General features: G+C 31.9%; 1 protein-coding gene across 3 annotated transcripts; it reads left to right on the top strand.

The window, feature by feature from the left end:
• Positions 1-1,861: 1,861 nt before the first annotated feature.
• LOC143067622 (zinc finger HIT domain-containing protein 1-like) lies at positions 1,862-22,163 on the top strand. 3 transcript variants are annotated; one of them, XM_076241004.1, is made up of 7 exons: positions 1,862-1,987; positions 7,469-8,615; positions 18,080-18,247; positions 19,325-19,425; positions 20,238-20,326; positions 21,330-21,410; positions 21,903-22,163. In XM_076241004.1, the coding sequence occupies exons 2-7, from the start codon at positions 8,483-8,485 to the stop codon at positions 21,922-21,924; spliced, it is 594 nt and encodes a 197-aa protein (XP_076097119.1). In that variant the 5' UTR covers positions 1,862-1,987; positions 7,469-8,482; the 3' UTR covers positions 21,925-22,163. The 3 variants fall into 3 exon arrangements, with proteins under 3 accessions (XP_076097119.1, XP_076097118.1, XP_076097120.1); XM_076241003.1 differs by lacking the exon at positions 1,862-1,987 and adding an exon at positions 6,081-6,208; XM_076241005.1 differs by lacking the exons at positions 1,862-1,987; positions 7,469-8,615 and adding an exon at positions 11,524-11,608.
• The last annotated feature ends 451 nt before the right edge of the window (positions 22,164-22,614 follow it).

Raw genomic sequence — 22,614 nt, forward strand, 5'->3', positions numbered from 1 at the left:
TACCTAGGACTGTATTTTTAGTTTATGATTATTTGATTACTAAAGATAAGCAAATATTTAATGATTATGTGATTATATTGGCAAAAAAATGGTGATTATGTGATTACTAGGACCCCCCCATGAGGGGCCTCTAAAATAATAGTTTTACAAGCTACACAAAACGATATTACACCATTCCGAATTCTGTATTAAATAAGTACATTCTATATTTCTCTGTATTTAGTGCATTGTGAAATATGCAACGACAGACTAAGTTCACAGCTAATACATAGCTACGCTTGTAGTATCATACCAAAAATAGTTAGTTTAACATAATAATAACACGCAATTGTAAGTGCAAACAAGACATTCCGTTTTGCAACAGTTACACAAAGCAGACAATACATTTAAGCAAAGCAACATAAAAGTAACATGAACAATACAAACTGTATACATATAAACATACCTCACATGTAGTGCAAAGGTCTTTTCACCAACTGATTGATTTGAATCAGTTTACATTCTGTTTCAATAATATAACCTGAAGACAAAATATTCAAATCATAGAAACCTTATTTATACTGCTAGATTAGAATAATCAGAGTTATCTATCCTTAAATCAGGTTAATCAAATATTTACTTGTATTAACTTTAAAGAAGTATAAAATCATTTAACGCTCACTCATACAAACTGTTAAAATAGATTATATATTAATGTTACTAGAAATTAAAGTATAAATCATACTTTTACCAGTTTTATGTAGAATTTATATAGTTTATTAAATCTTACAAATAAAACTATATTATCAAGTTTATCTTTATTACTTTATAAGTTATGAATAGTTTACACATAACTTTACTATTTAATCAATCGCACACACCTTTCATAATACGGTCACCTATTCATACAATTATACACTTGTATATCACTCACTCTTGGACATTAAAACTGGAATGTTATTGTAATGAATATATTAGTAATAAACTGACCTTATAAAAGAATATGAAAGTCCTAGACTATTTCAATATCAAATTAAAGATATAACAACTTCCAATAGAGCTGAAGAAAATGGCTACCACTTCATATAAATATTTTAGCCAAGTGACCAGAACAAAGAATAGTTAAACAAAAGATTCCCGCCTAAATCATACTGACCAATAGAAAAGATATAAACAATAAGAAATGTTCTACCTGAGTAAACTAGCATATTACAAATTATAATAACTGTAAATAGAATATATCCAGTATATATTCTAATAACATAAAATCTTAAATAACATAAAACATAAAAATATAGCTCTACCACATTATCTGATTCAGTGATGGACATAAAATTCATTGTTCTAGAGACAAATGCTGTGTGGTCTTAATTAAACCGGTTTATCAGACATATATACGGAACAAACGAAGTATAATTAGTTTGGAGTTTATAGATTTATTAACCAACTAATGATAAAACTTTCATATAAAGGCTTTTGTCATGAAGAGAATTCTTACTGAGTATTGCAGAGGCGGATTTAGGGGGGGGGGCAAGGGGGCCCGGCCCCCCCCCTTTTTGGGAAAAAATTTGGTTGCTTATATAGGGAATCACTGAAGCGTGACTTGAGCGGGCCCCCTCTTAGGTCAGTCAGTGGGCCCCCACTTATGAAAAATTCTTGATCCGCCACTGTATTGGTGCTGTTATGCGACAAATTGGTTCGTTGTTTCAAGGACATAAATACGTAATACCATTCTGTAATATTCTCAATCGACATGATATTTCTTGGTATCGGGGAAAGAAATTTAATGATAAGTCTGAATATCAATATCTCCGAGGCAAAGACCTGTAATAGTATACAAGTGTAACAACATAATTTTCGATAAGATAAGCTCATTATCAACATAACATATAAATACATCGCACTATTGTTATAGGAACATTGTTTCTAAATATATTCACGTCTCTTGCCAAAACATAAAAAGTACTGTATGTCGGCGACCTGAAGGTGTTCAGGTTTCTCTAAAACGGTAAGTTTCAAGATTGTTGTATAATAATACATTTCTAATAATTATCTTAACTCGGGAAAGCGAAAAGACAAATGTCCTGTATATGTTTTTCTCACATGGTCCAAGGACGTATATTAGTTATACGTCCTTGCATGGTCATAGTCGTCAAATTGCATTTGAGTGGAATATTAAAGAGTTTATTTCATGCAGTTAACATTTTCACGATTTAACAAATTTTATATTTAATTAAAATTTTATTCAGCACGTTATTGGTGAAGGCAATACACATTTTTCACGTTTCATAAAATTTTTGCATGAAAAGACATCTCTCACAAACTGAAATAATAATCTTGATCGATCATCGGTATACAAATTATCATGAATCAATACGCTGGTATTTTTTCCCCCCAATATTGATGTTTGGAAGCAGGAATAAATTTCAGAAAACTGTGAGAGTCCTGTACCGAAGTATGAGTTACAGGAAACAAGTGACGATAGGGACCCGTTCTATATGTTTTTTTCATTAATGCTCTCTAGGGAAACTATCCTTAACCTGTTTATCCAAAAACTTTGCAGAGAAAGTCTGTTGGATCTTTTGTTTTATTTTGTAGTGTATTGTATCATAATTATATGATCCATCGCCCGTAAGATTTAAAGTTGGCTATTATTCGGACATTACATCTGCATCTTACATTAATTTGTAGGATCCTTTACACTAGATAATTCATCTGATCTGTAACAATTCCATCTTCATGCCTGTTATATCATGTACCGTGTTGCGACGCTAAATTAAAACTGAGGAGAAAAGGTAACACACGGCCACCGAAAGCTTTATTATTGTTGGTCGCGTGGTCTAGCAAGTCGGGCAAAGTGCAAGGCGATCTGGTGCCACGATATCTCAGTAGCATGATTTCAAATGCAGGCGAGGGAAGAAGAAAATATTTGCGAAAGCAAATTTACAGATCTAACATTACTGGCCTGATGTTTAGACGAATCATATTTAAGGAATGACTGTAATATTTTTTCTGTCTATTAAGAAATAACATAAAAAATTTGGTGCACACTGAATAACGCGCGTAGCGGGTTATTTAACAGTGTGCACCACATTTTTTATGTTATTTCGAATAGACAGAAAAAATATTACAGTCATTTCTTATAATTTAATTCTAAATTCCATTTTAAACCATAGAAAACCATGAAAAAACGTTGATGACGTCACGATCACATGACTAAATTATGTCTATTCAATAGTTGTATTCACTCTTCTTTTGTAATAGTTGTATTTACTCTTCTTTTGTAATAGTTTTTTATCATTCTTCGGCGGAACCAGGGGTGGTGTTCTCGAAGCTATCTTAGGTTTAGGACGTGTCCTAAGACCATCTTATGACAAGTCTTTGTCCTAAGTCGTGTTCTCGAAGCTCTCTTAACTTAGGATATATCACATTTTTCGTCCTAACTTTAGGAAACCTAATTAAGTGTCTTAAGTCCATCATATCTTCATCCTAACTTTGTGCATGCTTTTTTCTCATTTTTTTACGTGAAAAAAACAACGCACCATCGGTTATTAATACGGGGCGCCGAATGGGACTCTTGTGGTTTTGTACTCAAAATTCAATTTTGTACGGACAAAAGTGACTTTTGTTCAACAAAAATAAGTTCAGTTTAACAAAATTTGTATCATACTACAAATTTAAAATTTTGTCATACAAAATTATCTATCAGCGGACAAAAGTCACTTTTGTCATGACAAAATTCATTTTTGTTACACAGACTTGAATTTTGTTACCTAATATGAAAATTGGGCGACAAAAGTCAATTTTGTATTCAAATTAGTTTAGTTTGGTTTCTGTGAACTAATTTGCATACAAAATCGACTTTTGTTACACAAAATTGACAAAAATGAATTTTGTCTCAACAAAATTGACAAAATTGACTTTTGTCTCAACAAAATTGACAAAATTGAATTTTGTCTCAACAAAATTGACAAAATTGACTTTTGTCGAAACAAAATTGACAAAATTGACTTTTGTCTCAACAAAATTGACAAAATTGACTTTTGTCTCAACAAAATTGACAAAATTGAATTTTGTCTCAACAAAATTGATTTTTGTCTCACGAAAGTCAATTTTGTCTCACGAAAGTCAATTTTGTCTCATAAAAGTCAATTTTGTTGTTACAAAATTGAATTTTGTCGTCACAAAAATGAATTTTGTCGTCACAAAATTGACTTTTGTCTCAACAAAATTGACAAAATTGACTTTTGTCTCAACAAAATTAACAAAATTGACTTTTGTCTCAACAAAATTAACAAAATTGACTTTTGTCTCAACAAAATTGATTTTTGTCTCAACAAAATTGACAGAATTGACTTTTGTCTCAACAAAATTAACAAAATTGACTTTTGACTCAACAAAATTGACAAAATTGAATTTTGTCTCACAAAATTGAATTTTGTCTCACAAAAATCAATTTTGTCTCACAAAAGTCAATTTTGTCTCACAAAAGTTAATTTTGTCTCACAAAAGTCAATTTTGTCTCACAAAATTGAATCTTACCTCACACAATTGACTTTTGTGATTTAATTTCCATATCAGGTAACAAAAGTTAATTTTGTATGCAAATATGTTTATATTTGCATACCTTTTAGACAAAATTGACTTTTGTCATGACAAATATGAATTTTGTCTACAAAAATGAATTTTGTCATGACAAAAAATAATTTTGTCTACACAAATGAATTTTGTCATCACAAAATTGAATTTCTCACAAAACAAGTCTGTAGCACATAGTTTTGTAAGACAAAAATGATTTTGTTATGACAGAATTGAATTTTACACAAAACCACACGAGTCCCATTCGGCGCCCCGTAATTAACTCGTATAAAGAAATTGTGCATGATTTTAAACTTTGAACTTCGTGTTTTTACGATACGATGACACTACGAATTCAATATTCTCATTTCAAAACAAATTGTTTTACAGTTTATATCAAAATCCTATTTAGATATTATTTTATAATTACATTTAACATCATGCATTTCATTAAATACTTGTTATTACAAAATTTTTTAAACAATTTCATTAATTGGTTTTGTCTCAAATAAATGTTTTATCAAACAATTACTTTAACTATTTAGGATTTCGCACATAGGATATGTTTAGGAAATCTTACATAAGATACGTCTGAGATAGCTTCGAGACGCAACTTAAGAGTGTCCTAAGTCGATCCTAAGTCGATCCTAAAGTCGGTCTTATCTATGACTTACGACGAATTTTAGGATACTTTCGAGAACACCACTCAGGATTCTGTAGTACTCAGTCTTCATTTGTCTCTGTTGTATTCATCCTTCTGTCGGCTCTAGTCGATCAATTCTTCTATCGGCTCTGGTTAGTTAATTTTTCCGTCGCTTCTAGTTAATTTGTTCTTCTATCAGCTCTAGGCAATTCATTCTTTCATCAAATTAGCGAATACAATTCTTCGTCTAAGTAAAATGTACTTTCAACTTTTACATGTGCGTTAAAGCTGTTTTTTTATTCAGTGTTCATCGTTAAAACGACAATTATAGGCCTAATGGATAAATCAAGACTATCGCGGGAGCATCAAATATTTCTTTCAACCATTTCAAATTATAATTTAAAATCATTGTGCTGAATGTACTAAGTTCAAATACGCCGCCGAGGTATCATCTCTGTCACGTTTATTTTCCTTTTTTTTAACTGCTTACTTTTGTGTGTAAAAAGTCCCCCCCCTCCTTTATACAAAAATCAAACATAACAAAAAACGAAGAAATAAAATTAATTTCTAAATTAACGGTCTGAATCAATGTACATATATATCATTATTCAAGAGCATATACATATATCATATCCCAACATTTGTTATTTTGTTAAATGAATTATGTAGCATTCATAAAAATTACTTCCACGACATGATTAAACTAAAATGAACCTTAAATATAATCGGGAACATCTTCTGTTTACAATTTACTTTCTTTTTTGGTTAAAATTATCCCCGTTTAACATTGAAATTTCCAAGTAAGTATATTTAGAATTGACGTCCGTAAAACTGTTCTTATTTTTGGATTTCGTCCATATATTATCTTTGTGTGTCAGGGTTATTGAAATTTGACCGATTGACAAAGTTTTAAATTTAGAATATAAATCGGCTAGTATTTAAATGAGGATTCGATATTATTAAGTGTCAACCAGGATATAGTATATCAAAAAGAAGCTATAAGTTCAAGTAAGTGTTGAATCCTTATTTTATTAATGAAATAATATTTTACAGAATTGTACATTTTGAAATATAGATTATTCATATATACATGTTAAAAAATAATCAAGGGCGTGCAAAGAAATAGAACAATTATTTGAAGAAGAAAGAAGTAAACGTTCGGTGTAATATGTGCAAGCTTTTATTTCAATTAAAGAACGTTATCCGCAAAGTTTCAAGCAAAACGACACAACTTCATTTCAGTGATTAGTGGGCGTAACAGTGCTCTTACTGCCATTTGAAAAAAAATAACTTTTAAAAAAATAACTAAAATCTTTAAAAATAAAATGTTTGTTTTGCTAATTTAAAAACTGATATAAAACGAAATAGTCTATATCATATCAGTATAAAAAATCGGTAATGGTGTTCTCTCTCATTAAAACACAACCACGTCTACCTCTCTTTTCATGGAATAATGAAAAACAATTACTTTTGATAATAGATGATAGCTGGTTTATATTGTTGTTCTTAAAATATTACCTGGTGCAAATAGACCAGAAACGCAATTTTCTATTGTGTAGTGGAGTTTCAAATTAAATTAACTTGAAATCTTTTTTCACTTGCTGGGTTTAAGTTTTCGCCGTAGACTTCCCTTTTCAGTGATAGGTTCTTAGATATTCTTATGTTCTTACCGCCCCTTTTCATATACCCTACAATGTTCCAGAATGACACTATATAAATAACACATAGCTGAGAGGGTGATAGAGCAGATTGGTACCCCGAGAAAACATTGTCAACCGCGGCGAAGCCAAGGTTGACAATGCTTTTTCAAGGGGTACCAATCTGCTCTATCACCCTCTCAGCTATGTGTTATTTAATTTATTATACTAAACGTCCTACCATTTTTGTCTTTTACAGATAAATTTTATTTCAAAAGGATTTTCTATGACGTCACGTACATAACAACGTTACGAGTATTAGAAATGTAAACAACAAGATGTTGGGTTTTTTTATTTTGACAGTTAAATAATAAAATTTGATCCAAAACGTCAAACTTAAGCATTGTATTCAACTACTTGATGTAAATTCAATCCATTGTCCTTTAAATTGTCGATTTTTGATTGGTTGAGACGAGAGGGTAACATTCAAAAAAATTGTCACCCTCTCAGCTATGTGATAGAGTAAAATGACACCCTCGTATTAGCCAATCAAAATATGGCATTTTAACGTGAAGTATAATAAAATTCCTTGTGATACTATATCATAACGAGGTTATACATTTCTTTTCAGGCAATACGTCATGAGCTTTACAAAAATTCTACAGAGGACAATTCAAGGCCAGACACCTCGCCAATTGTCCTACTTTATGCCAGTGTACGAGTCCTATAGCAGAAAAACTGAAAAGAAACATATACAGTCTGTGTTTAACACTGCGGAATTCACATATTTCCATGTTTCCTCTGGCAATAGGAGATACAAGCCTGTAAATAACAAAACACAGCACAACAAATGGACCACTGTAAATAACAAAGACTCTGACCGGCGACAGAATATGCCGACTGGACGGACCAAAAGTTAGAAATTGAAGGATCCTTTACTATATCTCCGATAACAGTTTTATTAGACATAGAAAATTAATCTTTCGTACAGATAAAGACAATATCTTGAAAACATTTTTTGTGTGTTTATAATTGGACAAAACAAGAACAAAATGCATTTTTCGAAATGCTGTTAAACTCGTAAATACTCTCAGTCTTTCAATTGAACATAAAACTTTCTTTGTATATATATTTAATTTATTTGTTAGTTCGCAATAATTTCGTTAATGTCTTTATTATGATGAGTTGTTATTATAAGTGTTACCATGTTGTCTTTTTTAAAATATGTTAATGTTAAAATATGTGTTATTTATAGCTGTATAGCAATAAACTTGACTTGTGATTGAATTAAACGCATTTATCCTGTACTTGATAAATGTTGATACACCTCACAAGTAACAATTTTGAGAAGAAAAATAAATAGGAAGAGCATATAGATAAACAAAGCCAAATTAGTATATATTACTCAAAGTAATAGCTTAACAACATTTGATCTGTAAATACACCATTTATCAGTACACGAATCATTTTTTGTATTTTCACTAGCAAATAAATATAGCATAGTTAATCTAGCTTTTTTTCTTCTTATTTCTAAACTTCCTATTCTAAAGATTTTATTAAGTTGGAAACTGTTCCAGGTGATCTGTCTTTATAATCGTTAAAGACAAATCTGGCTGCCTTACACTGTACCTGCTCAACCTGAGTGATGTGTTGCTTTTTGTACGGATCCCAGACAGGAAAAGAGTATTCGACGACTGGAAGGACAAGTCATGTGTACGTTACGTGTGCAGTTTTTCAAGTTCCTTCGAAGAAAACCTTAGGTTTTATTTGCCTTACAGGTAATATTGTTTAATATGTGTGTTCCCCTATCAAGATCATGGCTTATAGTTACACCTAAATATTTACTGTCTTTTACTGCTTCTAAAACATGATTGTGCAATATATAATTTTACTTTTTTTTTTAGAAATATGTATTACATAACATTTTTCAGGATTAAAATTCATTTGACAGTCCTCTTTCTATTGTACTAAACTAGATAAATCTTTTTGAAGTTATTGTGCATCACAGAACTATCATATTTACATTTCTATATACAATAAACAGTCATCTGCAAAAATTCTTGCATTACAAATTACATGTTCTTGTAAATCATTAATAAAAAGCAAAAATAATGTTGTGCCTAATCAGGGACTTTCTATACTAATAGTATAAAAAGTCCCTGGCTCAATACTGTTCCCTGAGGGACACCAGAGTCAACAGCTAATTTAGAAGAATTAACACCATTTAAGAGTACCTGCTGTTGCCTGTCAGCTAATATATCATTTATCCAATTTAAATTTTGATTCCTAATACCATAAAAATCTAATTTCTGGGCGAATATTTGATGGGGGGCTTTATCAATTGCTTTAGAAAAATCTAAAAGTCAGTATAACATCTATTTAATTACCATATGCCAATGATTTTGCTAGGTCTTGTATACTGATAATAAGTTGGGTCTCACAAGACCTTTTACTTCTAAACCCATGTTTGTATTGAGATTTCATAGTGAAGTGTATGTTTCTGTATTTTTTCTTATCCTAATTTCTGTACTGCTATTTTAATCTGAAGGATTATATACCCTTCTGTTGATTCAATGTTAAACATATGGAAATTTTATAGAAAATCCACAGCCTTTATTCTTGTACTTTCATATTTGGCAATTTGATGACTGATAGATATAAGATTAGTGCAGGCAGTGCTAGCATTGATTTCCTTAAAACAAGTTTATTAATGTAGTTATACAGTGGCGGATCCAGGGGGGGGGGTTCCGGGGGTGAGCACCCCCCCTTTATTTTTGCCGATCAATGCATTTGTATCGGGACATATGTTTTGCACCCCCTGTACCCCCCCCCCCCCCTTTGCCCTGGGTTAGCACCCCCCTTTCGAAAATTCCTGCATCCGCCCCTGTTATAAGTTAAAACAAATAAAAATATGGACCGAATCAAGTACACCTTTGCGGGTGCACGACTTTAGTGCCTCAGCACGATGTATTTTGGAATTTACAGGTTGGTTGGAACATTTTGTAGAAAATGAACACTAGCACATCATAGAAAAGCATCCAAGTGAGTAATCTATGTTTCAAATTTTATAACGAAAATCTCTGTATTAAAGGCTGTGGATTTTCTATAAAAATCTTGGTTTATTTGCCACAAAATACTCTTTTTCTAGTAAATGCAATGAAACAGTAATTACTTATGCGTTCAATCAAGTTTCCCCTTTAGTACTACTTGGTATATGTACTGAATGGCATATCTCTATTTTTCATTATATCTGTAGTTTTGATACAATTGAAGTTTGACAAATTCGCACGGTAAAAAAATGGATACAGAAGGGGTCATAAACCTTAAGGTTTATGTACCCTTCTGTAGCCATTTTTGTACGAATTTTTCAAACCTCAATTGTATCAAAACTAAAGATATAATAAATAATAGAGATAGGCCATTTAGTACATGTTCCAAGCACAGGCACTTGTCTCAGAAAAAAAATTTCCTATATACCTTAATATATTAAGGTATATAGGAAATTTTTTTTCTGAGACAAGTGCCTGTGGTTCCAAGGGGAAACTTGATGCAAAGCATTATTTTTTACTGTTTCATTGCATTTGATAGAAAAAGAGGACTTCGTGGCAAATAAATCAAGATTTTTATAGAAAATCCACAGCCTTTAATACAGAGATTTTTGTTATAAAATTTGAAACATAAATTACTCACTTGATTTTCTATGATGTGCTAGTGTTTATTTTTTACAAAAAGTTCTAAGTAACCTGTAAATGCCAAAACACCTCGTGCTGAGTCACTAAAGTTGAGCGCACCCTAAAAGGTGTACTTGATTTTGGCCATATTTATACTTGTCTTAACCAATAACTACATTTATAAACTTGTTTTAAGGAAATCAATGCTAGCACTGCATGCAATAATCCTATATCTATCAGTCATCAAATTGCCAAATATGAGAGAACAAGGATAAAGGCTGTGGATTTTCTATAAAAATCTTGATTTATTTGCCACAAAGTCCTCTTTTTTTATTAAATGCAATGGAACAGTAAAAAATAATGCTTTGCATCAAGTTTCCCCTTGGAATATGTACAAAATGGCCTATCTCTATTACTCATAATATCTGTAGTTTTGATACAATTGAAGTTTGAAAAGTTCGTACAAAAATGGCTACAGAAGGGTACATAAACCTTAATTAAGACCAGTAAAATAACAAAACTCGTTATAAATCGCTATATTAAAATATATAGCTGTTCCAGACCATATGAGGTCTATGAGTATTTGGACCATACGCGTACGGTGTGGACCGTATACGTATACTCAGTTGCCACTGTCATTTTGATTTTATTATCTAGGTCTCTGATAAATGTAAGTCCACAGTATCACTGAGGCCCAGAGGCGGATTTAGGGGGGGGGGGGCAGGGAGCCCGCCCCCTTTTTGGGAAAAAATGGTTGCTTTTATAGGGAATCACTGAAGCGTGACGGGAGCGGGTCCCCTCTTGGGCAGTCAGTGGGCCCCCACTTATGAAATTTTTTGGATCCGCCACTGTCTCCCACGGCTACCTCTGGCAGAAAATAAAAGAATGAATGACTTGTTAAAATAAAAAAAAACAAAGGGCCTTAGGCTTTAGCTAAACATGCTATAAGCAACAGAACGCTAATACTCCCATGGGACATCTGCAAGAAAATGAGTTTTATTGTATGCCGAATTCTAGATCGCGTTTCCGGAATTTGTCCAAAGCGTACCCATACTTGATTTGAACATTAGAAATCAACATGGCAGAAAAAAGAGAGTCGGGTTAGAATGTTTTAATATTTTGTGAATAGTGAACTATTAAGTGCGACTTAAATGATACCAATTACATCGTAACACAACTTTCATTTTTACAAACAAAACACACGCTTTTAATTCAAAATTTATAAAGAGGATCCGGTACTATTCAGACCTTGAGTAGACACTCTCAATTAATATCCAGGTGTAATGATAAGTCGTTATCCTAAGGCTATTTTTTTCTTATTTTTTTCTGTACACTTAGCTTTCATTTTTTATTACCATGCATTGTCAAGCTTGGTAACTCATAATTATTTGTCAGTAACTAAATGTACGATGCTGTCCCATACTGAACCTTCTGACCTTGTTTGTTTACATTTAAATTTCAATGGCGTCAAAATCACGTGATGTCAATTCGTTCTACCCAATCAAATTGCTCTACTGTCAATTAAGGGAATTTCCAGTCTACGGCAATTACGTTATTTCTTTGTGGGATATTGCTTCAAAATAGTTTGCAATAACTTTGGGTTTTATTCAACAGGAAAACTCTTTTTTTGCCATCCCTTTTGACATCAGTGGAATTCTGTATGAATATTTATCTACAGTCATGATGGTCAGATTATCGATCTTTTTATAATGAATAAAAAGAAAATTCTATGAAAAATAAATGTAAATTATTTTTCATTAACCTACTCTATATTCCTGTACAAAATTATGGCATGGGCATCGTTTTTTCAATTAGTTTTCCTTTCATTTTGGTTGGGCTTTTTTCGCGGGAAAATCGCGAAAGACGTAAGGAGCATGTCATTTTAAAATTCCTAAAAATACGATTTGCTTGATCTGTATTGCCTGCCACAAGATTGATGACGCTGAATGGAATGTACACAAAGCAATGGAGGCCGGAAGTGGGATTTTGTGAAGTTCTAGAATGTTTTTAGACATTCGGAAGTCGGGATTGAAACGGGCATTAGAAATTTGGCATTTTTTAGCAATAATTGAGAACAACAATGAAAACTTACCTTCAGAAATGTTTTTTTATTCAAAAGTTTAGAAAAAACGTATTCTACATTGTTTTTCTACGCCGGAAGTAGCGTAGTGACGTCAATGCGGAGTTTCCCCGTGTGTTAAGTTCAAACACAAATACCTAACGAACTAACACGATGAACGATTTTAGACTACGGTAGGATAATAGTCTTGAAAGGCTATTATATTTTTTTTCTTTGACGCCTTACTTTGAAGTAAGGCGTCAAAGAAAAAAAAATATTATTAATAATACTTGTATCAACACATGATAGACACTATACACTGGTATCGGGTGCGTTCGCCCTGATTACATGCTCTCCCTGAGTTTGTTCTCCCACAGATTCCGTTCACCCTTGGTTCGTTCTCCCTTCTTTTAAAAAAAAAATTAAGGTTCATCATAACAAATGGACAAATATGGCCATATTTTCAACTCAAAAGTTACTCTGTGTGCAGACTTACCTGTGAAATTATAGTTATCCCGTACCATTATAAACTCGTACCAACGTCAACTCGTACCATTAAAAAAAAAACTCGTACCAATGCAAACTCTTACCACTGCTAACTCGTACCAACTTATTTAAATGGTGTTTAATGATGAATATATACATGATATATGTTACTTTTACTCAAAGTTAAATTTATATAATTTGAAAGTACAATGAACAATTTGTATCTAATTTTCCTTGTCTATTGGATAGAAAATACTGTGGCAGATGTAGATTATTAAAGTATTATCAGTTTCAGCCAAAGAAAATATTAATTTTTCATGAGTAAATCTTAGCAGTTAATCAAAATGATTTCCAAAATTAAATTCTTACTGTCTATAAATAACAATGAAATGTAACTGTTTCCTGTTAAGGGGTTCCCAAAGTTTCCCGCCAAAAAAGCACATGGCTTTCAACAATTGTGAACATAGCATTCAATTTTTGATCATGGATTACAGCTTTAATTAATTTAATTTGGATATATATATTCTACTTAAGGTACAGTTAAAGCGATGTTTAACTTTCTTCTGGATTAAGTTCTAGTTTGAAAGATCAGTTTAAACAATAAAGCTTAAAAAATATTGTCTATTTTTGTCTAAGTTTTCATTAAAATCCAGTATAAAATTCAAGTAATTCAACTTTATTTTTATTAAGTTTACAAACAAAAACCCATAAAACATCGTATTTTTTAATATATTTTTAATGGTACAAGTTTACAGTGGTACGAGTTCTGAATGGTACGACTTCCCAGTGGTACAAGTTAACTTTTTTGGTACGAGTTAACGTGGTACGAGTTAACTTGCTTCCTACCTGTGCAGTTTGGAAAGTTTTAAGGCCTAGCATCCACTAGCTATATAAAAGTTAAATATATTTTGCATATCAGAAAGATGAAATCTTTCTTGGATTTTACTGGGCATTTTTTTTCCTTCCTGTATAAGGTGTAAAAATAAACTAAGTTGGGATATAACTTTGAGATGCTCCCTCTCAGGTAAGAACTGGTTTGGCTTGTATTATTTGTCCTTGATTGGCATGGACAAGGCTTAAATTAAAATATTGTTTGTTTGCAGTTTACCGACCGACCCTTGAAAATCCTCCCGACTGTGAAAATTTTATTGCTTTAAATTTGAAGAAATTTTTTTTAATATTTCTATTGACGCGATCCGGAACTTTCGGTCCTTTCCGGAAATGATTTAAAGTCTGGGTCAATTACGCATTTCAAGTTCGGTTTTTCTTAGATTCCCGTCAAGCGTTTATGTGACCATTTAATGATAAAGCACATGGAAATTGTTTACAGGTATCCATTAAGTCACGGGGGAGTACTTTACGCTGTCGTCTCGTGTCAATTTAAGACAAATAACAAACAAAAAAGTTTATTAGTAAACTGTTTATACAGATTCAGGCACATGTAATGATGTGTGATGATATCATTGACGATGATGCAGCGGATTATTTGTTTGAGACAGAATGGTTATCGTGTCAGTTATGAATATCGGATATTCGTAAGGCAGCAACCATTTGATTTTCGGGGGGGGGGGGGCTATGGTTTTTTTTTCTGTACAAACTTTTTTTTTCGCCTGCGGCGGCGAAAAACAATCTATTTTTTTCGCGACAAACCGAAAACATTTTTTTTCTTTCAATTTTAGCATTACATATAGTGGCAGCTGAGGGTGAAACAAACAATTTTTTTTTCTCAGAATCAAAAACAAATTATTATTTTCTCCAAAAACTGGAAACAAACTTTTTTTTCCAAAAAAAAACCATAGCCCCCCCCCCCCCCCAGAAAATCAAATGGTTGCTGCCTAACTGACACGATAACCATTCGGCTGTCTCAAACAAATCGGGTACAGAATCTGTGGAGCCTGACTTTATGGAACCAATTTCAGTGGTTAAATAATTCGACAGCAGCTTGAAGTATGGCATATTTTCTACAAATCGTTGTGAAGACGACAAAGATGAAACCACTCCTCCGTGACATAAATCTTCATGGATATCTGTAAACACGCCTGTACGGAGGAAGGGCTCATTTGAAATGTTAATGGATATAGATCATGCCAAATCAATAAGAAACAACCCTAACTACACAAAGATGTAGAGAAAATGAATGGTTAGCTTGAAAAATAAATATACTCTCTCTATATTAAATCTATCTTCGATTGCAATGAGTATGCTCCTTTAGGATAATGGGGGCTGCCCCACTCATTGCAATTATTCTCTTTCTTACAATATTAAATATACCCAAACTGTGTGGCCTGTGTGAATTCCATTAAAACATGTCCTTTGGAGCTATGCTGCCAATTTTTTTTATGCATTAAAAACATTTCAGTACAGACCATTTACTTTTAATGGGGTGCTATGGATTTCACCCCAAACTTTAGATTTCTTTGGTTTTCATTAAAGCCTGGCAAAAATATAACCTTATTACATATAATTAAATATTGTCAGAAATATGAAAACAGTCGAATGTCTTAATACTTTTTTTTCAAGTTGCCTTTTTTCAATTGAGGAATTTTTTAGATTCAATGGTTATTTTTTTTATTAAAAATACACTCTTTAATACATTGTCTGATAAATCTTTAATATCTATATTTTTCTGATGAAAATACTAGCTCTACTCATGAAAACATTCTAGTCAAAAAGCATACATGTCTGAATATATTTCTTTAAAACAGTTCTAGTCTTAAAAGGAGAGATAGTTTATTTTTTCTCCTTTCTCCAACTTTTTCTCCTTTCTCCCAGCCTTCCTCTCCTTTCTCCTACCCCCTTTCTCCTTTCTCCCACCCCCTTTCTCCTTTCTCCTACCCCCTTTCTCCCGGTCTCCCTTACCCCTGTCCTCCCCCTCATAATGACATTCCTTGTTTATAAGTGTTCCAGTATTTAATAATTATACCATATTTTATGTCATAAATTGGATAATGACACTATGTTAAAGTTTGAGTTTTGGTTAAAAAGTTTTTTTATCAGAAAATGCCTGTTCATTTGATGTTGGTTTTCAGCATGTCCAGTGTTTGTTGTTTTAAAATGTTTTTTTTTCTTCACAAGAAACTTGGTTTAGTGTACAAATGTAACTGCTTGTTTAAACTATATTTTGGCTGATAAAATAAAATATTTTTCCTACCTACCGACCCTTCAGTCTGAAGGTACAGTCGGAAAACTGCAAACAAACATATTTTTAAGGTTGGCCCAATAGATATCTACACATTTATAGGTGATTTAACGAGTTTATCTGAGTGGACAGTATCAAAGTATTTCAGGTGTTTGTTTATTTTTACATCTTCTGCAGGAAGGAAAAAAAAATGACCATCAAAATCCCAAAACTATTTTTTCTTTTTGAAGCACAGAATGCATTTAACTTTCATATATCTAGTGGATGCCAGGACTTAAAACTTTCCAAACTTCACAGGTAAGTATGTACACTGAGGAGTTTTAGAGGTGAAAATACGGCCATATTTGTCCATTTGTTATGATGAACCTTAAAGGCATTAAAGATTTATAAACTTTGAAAATTGTTGGTTTCAGAAAATTATATCGCTAGCAACTGTATAATTTTTGTAATACTTGTCACCAAATGAAATGAAAAAAAAAATTAGAAATTTATGTCAGAATAAATTAAAGGTTCCAAATTATTTAAATAACATTTTGTTAGTATTAGATTACATTCAAATTCTTAATATATCGCAATATGCTGAAAGTAAACAAATCTATGTTAACAAGTTCTATATTAAAGATGTTAGATATGAATAGCAAAAATGCTCATTTAATTTTAATACATGATGTATTGACCCAAAACACAATTTGAGATTTTTTTTTTTAATTTTTAAAATATAGAATGTTATCAAAAATTAATCAGGATTACAAGGTATTTAAAAAAGTAATTTAAATTAATAAATCAAATAAAATGCAATCATTAAAATACTGAAAAGAAAAAGAAAGTACACACATTTTTTTGTTGTACAGCTACATGTAAAATTATGTCATAATAAAAATATAGAAGATGAAAAACATTTTATCTTGCACTGCACAAAATATGAATCACAAAGAAATGTTCTTATATCAAAATTGTCCTATTTTAAAAATTATGACAAACAATCCAAAACTGAGGATGAATATATCAAACAACTACTTACTAACAAGTGTAGAAAAACACTTAGATTAATATCATCTTTTATTAATCAATCATTTGAATTTTATACATAAGGTGAGACGTAAATAAAATATTGAATTGAATTGAATTGAATTGATTAAGGAAAAATGTCCTTATAAATGAGTAATATGAACAATTTGAAGCTATAACATACAATATACTTATGTCAGTAGTCTATTCTTACAAATTAACCTACAAATGTATATATATTGATATTTATAACTGCACAATTCATTGTTCGAAATGTGCCCAATGATATGCTATGTAGTATTGAGGCCCCTCATGGGGGGTCCTAGTAATCACATAATCACCATTTTTTTGCCAATATAATCACATAATCATTAAATATTTGCTTATCTTTAGTAATCAAATAATCATAAACTAAAAATACAGTCCTAGGTAATCAAATAATCATGAAATATTTGGCTTAATAATCAAATAATCATTAAAAAAACGGCCAAGTAATCACATAATCAAAAACCCCATGAGGGCCCTCAGTATTGTTTAATTGCTGCATCATTACTATTTGTATACTAGTTGTATGGGCCATTGCCAATCATTGTAATTGAGTTTGTGCCAATAAAATATTTGTATTTGTATTTGTAAGCCAATTGAATAATTACCTAATTCCTATTATGCTATGATTTATTCAAAGAATGGTCAGTGTTTGGTATCATACAAAAATGACTAAAGCCCTTGGAATGATTACATTAACTGCAAGCAAGGTTTACACCAAATTAAAATGTGTTAACTTCATGTACATGTAAAAAATGTAGAAACACAAGCAGATTTGGACAGCCATATATCATGTATATGTTTTTCATTCAACGGACTAGTTTTTCATTGTAGGTAGAGTTAAAGATCTTCAGCAAAAAAGAGTCCTTGATGATGCTGCCCGTAGAAGAAGACAGAGAAAAGCATTGGAGGCACTGGAGTCTGATAACTTTCAAGATGATCCACATGCTGATTTGAAAATGAGCAAAAAAGCTCCTAAGTTTGAAGAGTCAATGGAGGCAGGTAAATACTCATACATTGTACATGTTGTATGTTTAATAAGATTTTGGTATTCCTTGTATGAAATAGTACTAATTTATTCAAAATGCATACTCTTCTTTGGAAGTCATTCGTCATTATAATATCAAAATGAGATGTGGTATGATTACCAATGAGACATCTCTTCACCAAAGACCAAATGACATAGAACATAACAACTATAGTTCCCCATTTAGCCTCAACAAGGAGTAAAACACATACCACATAGTCAGCTATAAAAGGCCTGAAATGGCACAATGTATATGGCTTCATTGATCAATCATGGTTTGTTGAATCTTGTACTCTTGCATAGTTAACATATTAATAATTTTGATATAAATAGGTCAAATTAAAAAAAAAACACTTCTCATAAGTAGATGACATCCAGTCTTCACGCTAAGTGGCAGCCCAGGCTTGAAAAATTGCTCTTGGGCCTGTAAAAATCATATCTACAGGCCAACAGAATCTAACTAAAAAATTTCAAAAATTGAGCTCTGGGCCTGTAGATTTAACAGTTCATCATAAAGACTGCAGATGATATTTGGTATGTAGTTGTATCTGCATTAGCAAGACTGATATCTATGGAGGCTACATGGCTTTGGTCCCTTAGTCTATATTAGTGTATTGACTTTGAAACTGTTGTATAGTTTTCATGTTAAGATTTAAGTCAGAAACTTGTTAGGTTATGGGGAATATTTGCAGTACGAAACATTAACACTGCATAGCTTATATAAGTTACACTCATCAAAAGTGAAAATTCATCATAGTGTTTGTTTAGTACATATATACATGTACATATCATATGCTTTTGTTATATACATTTAAATGCAGTTGGTGCTCTTTTTTTAATTGTTCACATTTCTAGCTGACTATGCAGTATAGGTTGTTCTCATTGTTGAAGACTTGTAAGGTTGCCTGTAATTGATAACATTCACCTCATTTGAACTCTGGTTGATAGTACTCTAGTTTCATTGGCAATTAAAAACCACATCTTCATATTTCAATATTAGTGTTTTATCAAGTAATGTGTGTGTATAATGCATCCACATTTTTTCCCCCCAGTCCAACAACAGGGATCAGGTACCAAAAGACAAAGGAAAAGTAGGAGTGACCATTTCAAATTTAGATACAAGAAAAGTTTTGCTGCTCTTTTAGAGGAAGATGTGAGTATATATTGTGCAGAGAAATAATGGGACCATACAAAATTAAGTAGCCCATTTTTTTTCTTTCAAAAGCACACACAAGATTTTGAAAAGGGGAGATTATTTGATCATTATACACATTTTAGCTGCAGAGAAACAATTATGATATTTGCACTTATGTTTGAATTAAGGGTCTTGAAATTTATTACTACAGTTTTGTCCTTGATTGATATTTGAGTTTTATGTAAGATATAGTTGACTTCAGACTACAGACCCCCTTTGTGGTTTCTTGGTAGTGTGCTTCCCAAGTGTAGGTTGTGGGTTTGATCCTCAAATGAAAGACTTTGATAGGAGTATGTTCATCAAGGGTTAATGATGGACCTATAATTCTCTGAAACTTAAATTCAGTAATAAAAGTAGACATCTAATGACAAAATATATATAAAAATATCTAGCAGACATATCAACTAGTTCTGATGCATTCAAACACTTGTGATGTCATTACAAACTCTATTAAATTATTTATGTCATTAAAAACTCTATTAAATTATTTATGTCATTAAAAACTCTATTAAATTATTTCTGTCATTAAAAAAAAATATTTCTGTCATTAAAAACTCTATTAAATTATTTCTGGTGTTTCAAAATACAACGACATCAAATACCAATACTTACAGTAACACACAACAACAATATTACACAGAAAAATGCTTCAGAAAAAAAGGGATTATGCTGAGATGACATAAAAATCTAAACCTTTTGCTTGTTTTTGTTTAAGACTAATGATTTTCTTGCTATTTTTGTATTTTCTTTCTTTCCATGATGAATTCCAGCAAAGATTTGAAAAAGAAGGACCTTCATATCTATCTGCACAAATTCCAGCATCCAGATTTCCTGAGAGACATTTTTGTGCAGTTTGTGGATATCCTTTTTATCATTTTTATGCCCCACCTACGATAGTAGAGGAGCATTATGTTTTCTGGTCTGTACCTCCGTTCGTCTGTCCGTCCGTCTGTGCATTCGTCCGTCCGGTTAAAGTTTTTGGTCGAGGTAGTTTTTGATGAAGCTGAAGTCCAATCAACTTGAAACTTAATACACATGTTCCCCATGATATGATCTTTCTAATTTTAATGCCAAATTATAGTTTTGACCCCAATTTCATGGTCCACTGAACATAGAAAATGATAGTACAAAGTTCAGGTTAGAGTTTTTGGTCAAGGTAGTTTTTGATGAAGTTAAAGTTACATCAACTTGAAACTTAGTACACATGTTCCCTATGATATGATCTTTCTAATTTTAATTCCAAATTAAAGTTTTGACCCCAATTTCACGGTCCACTGAACATAGAAAATGATAGTGGGAGTGGGGCATCCGTGTACTATGGACACATTTTGAAAATTGCAAGCATTCATTTGAATGAAGCACAATAGAATTAACAATTGGTATTCACTCCCAAAGTATAAAAAAAATGATTTCAACAACACAGACTTTTTTATTTGGGACTAAATGTTCCAGTAAATATTTTTATGATATCATAGTCAACTAAGCATTCACAATTGTCTCACACTTTTTATGCCCCTCCTAGTTTGTGTCTTCAATATGAAAATTGGTACACATGTTCATTTTTAAACAAACAGTTTACTGTATATGCACAATTATGGTTTTGACCCTGATTTCATGGTTGGCTGAACACAGAAATTTGATAGTACATGTGGACCATGATATTCTACAGACACATATTCTTATTTATTAGAAATTACCAAAATTAATCTTTTATTCATATTTGAATGTTCCAAGTCAATCAAAGACTTTCACATATACAAACATTCACTTGTATAAGGTAGATTTATTTCTGACGCGGCTCATATGTTTATAAAAGTGATCTACAAAGATTCATATTATTACTTTTCCTTGACTATTGTAACATTTACCTCCAATTACACATGTGTACAGTGTGGTGCAAGGTATTGTTGTGTGAGATGTTTGGGGACACACCAAGATACAAGGTGAGCAATTGTAATATTAATTGTGTAGGCACACACAAAGCTGCAGGGTGAGAATTGGTAAAAATAAAATGTGTGGGGACACACTAAGCACATTGGTTAAATTAGGCTTGTACTAAATACACCTTATCGCTATTTGTCCGCCATAACTTGATATCACACAGGTTCCCGTAAAAATTTATCGTCATAAAACAAAATATCTGACACCACAATGGAAAAGTGATTGTTGTATGTGTCAAAAGTTCAAGCGGCCGGGTCAGCCGGAATTAACGATAAGGTGTATGGCACCAATGATTATTCTAGGGTATTCAAGTAAAATTTATACATATAAATATATACTACCTTTTGAAATATGAAAAAAAAAATACATTTTACAATATGCTACTACATGAACAAAATCATAACCCATCAATTGCTGGAAGAGGGGTTTATGTGATCATTAGACCACCTCAAGTTTTGCATAATGATAATGATATCTTTTTTTATCATGTTCAGGTGTTTGAAGTGGACAGCTTGAGGAGTGATTTGGGAACTACATGTATGCAAAAAACATTCCTGTGAGATATGCTGTAAAGCTGATGATCAAATGAGTTAAATCGAGCACTGTAAAGGAGACATCCAGCCAGGCAACATTCATGTATTGAAATATCATTTGTGACTAGATCATAAGATGCAAAATGTACAGATGACAAAAGAGTATAATGAAACTAACATTTCATATATCAGCTGGTCTGAATAAATGTATGATTAGTATAATTTTGTTTCTGGTGATATTTAATCTCAATATTGAACAATAAAATAAAAAGATGGGTTAAATGTATATGACATAGCAATGAAAGTACCATTTGCTTTATGACAGAGCAGCTTAAATTTTAAGTCTTCATTTGACTTTCTAGTTGTTGGACTTATATTTTTTGTTTCACCTGCTGTGCTAGTTGGAGAATGCCAAACCTGGCTGCATCAACTATTTGTGTAGCTTTAACATTTGAGAAAGTAGAAGACCTGGAGGCTTTTGCATATCCATACCTCATACTATGAAGTTTCCCATTGTCCTATATGTAATTTTTTTTTTACCTCAGTTTCAAGGTCCAGTGACTGCTTAAATACACAGTATAGTTTTATAGTCATGTGAATTTCTTACTTATTGCGAGTACAAAATTCGATAGGAAAATATTTGGTATATCATGTGGAACCCTTGCAAGGTCTA

The sequence above is a fragment of the Mytilus galloprovincialis genome, chromosome 3 (assembly GCF_965363235.1).
Source record: "Mytilus galloprovincialis chromosome 3, xbMytGall1.hap1.1, whole genome shotgun sequence".
Classification (NCBI taxonomy): Eukaryota; Metazoa; Mollusca; class Bivalvia; order Mytilida; family Mytilidae; genus Mytilus; species Mytilus galloprovincialis.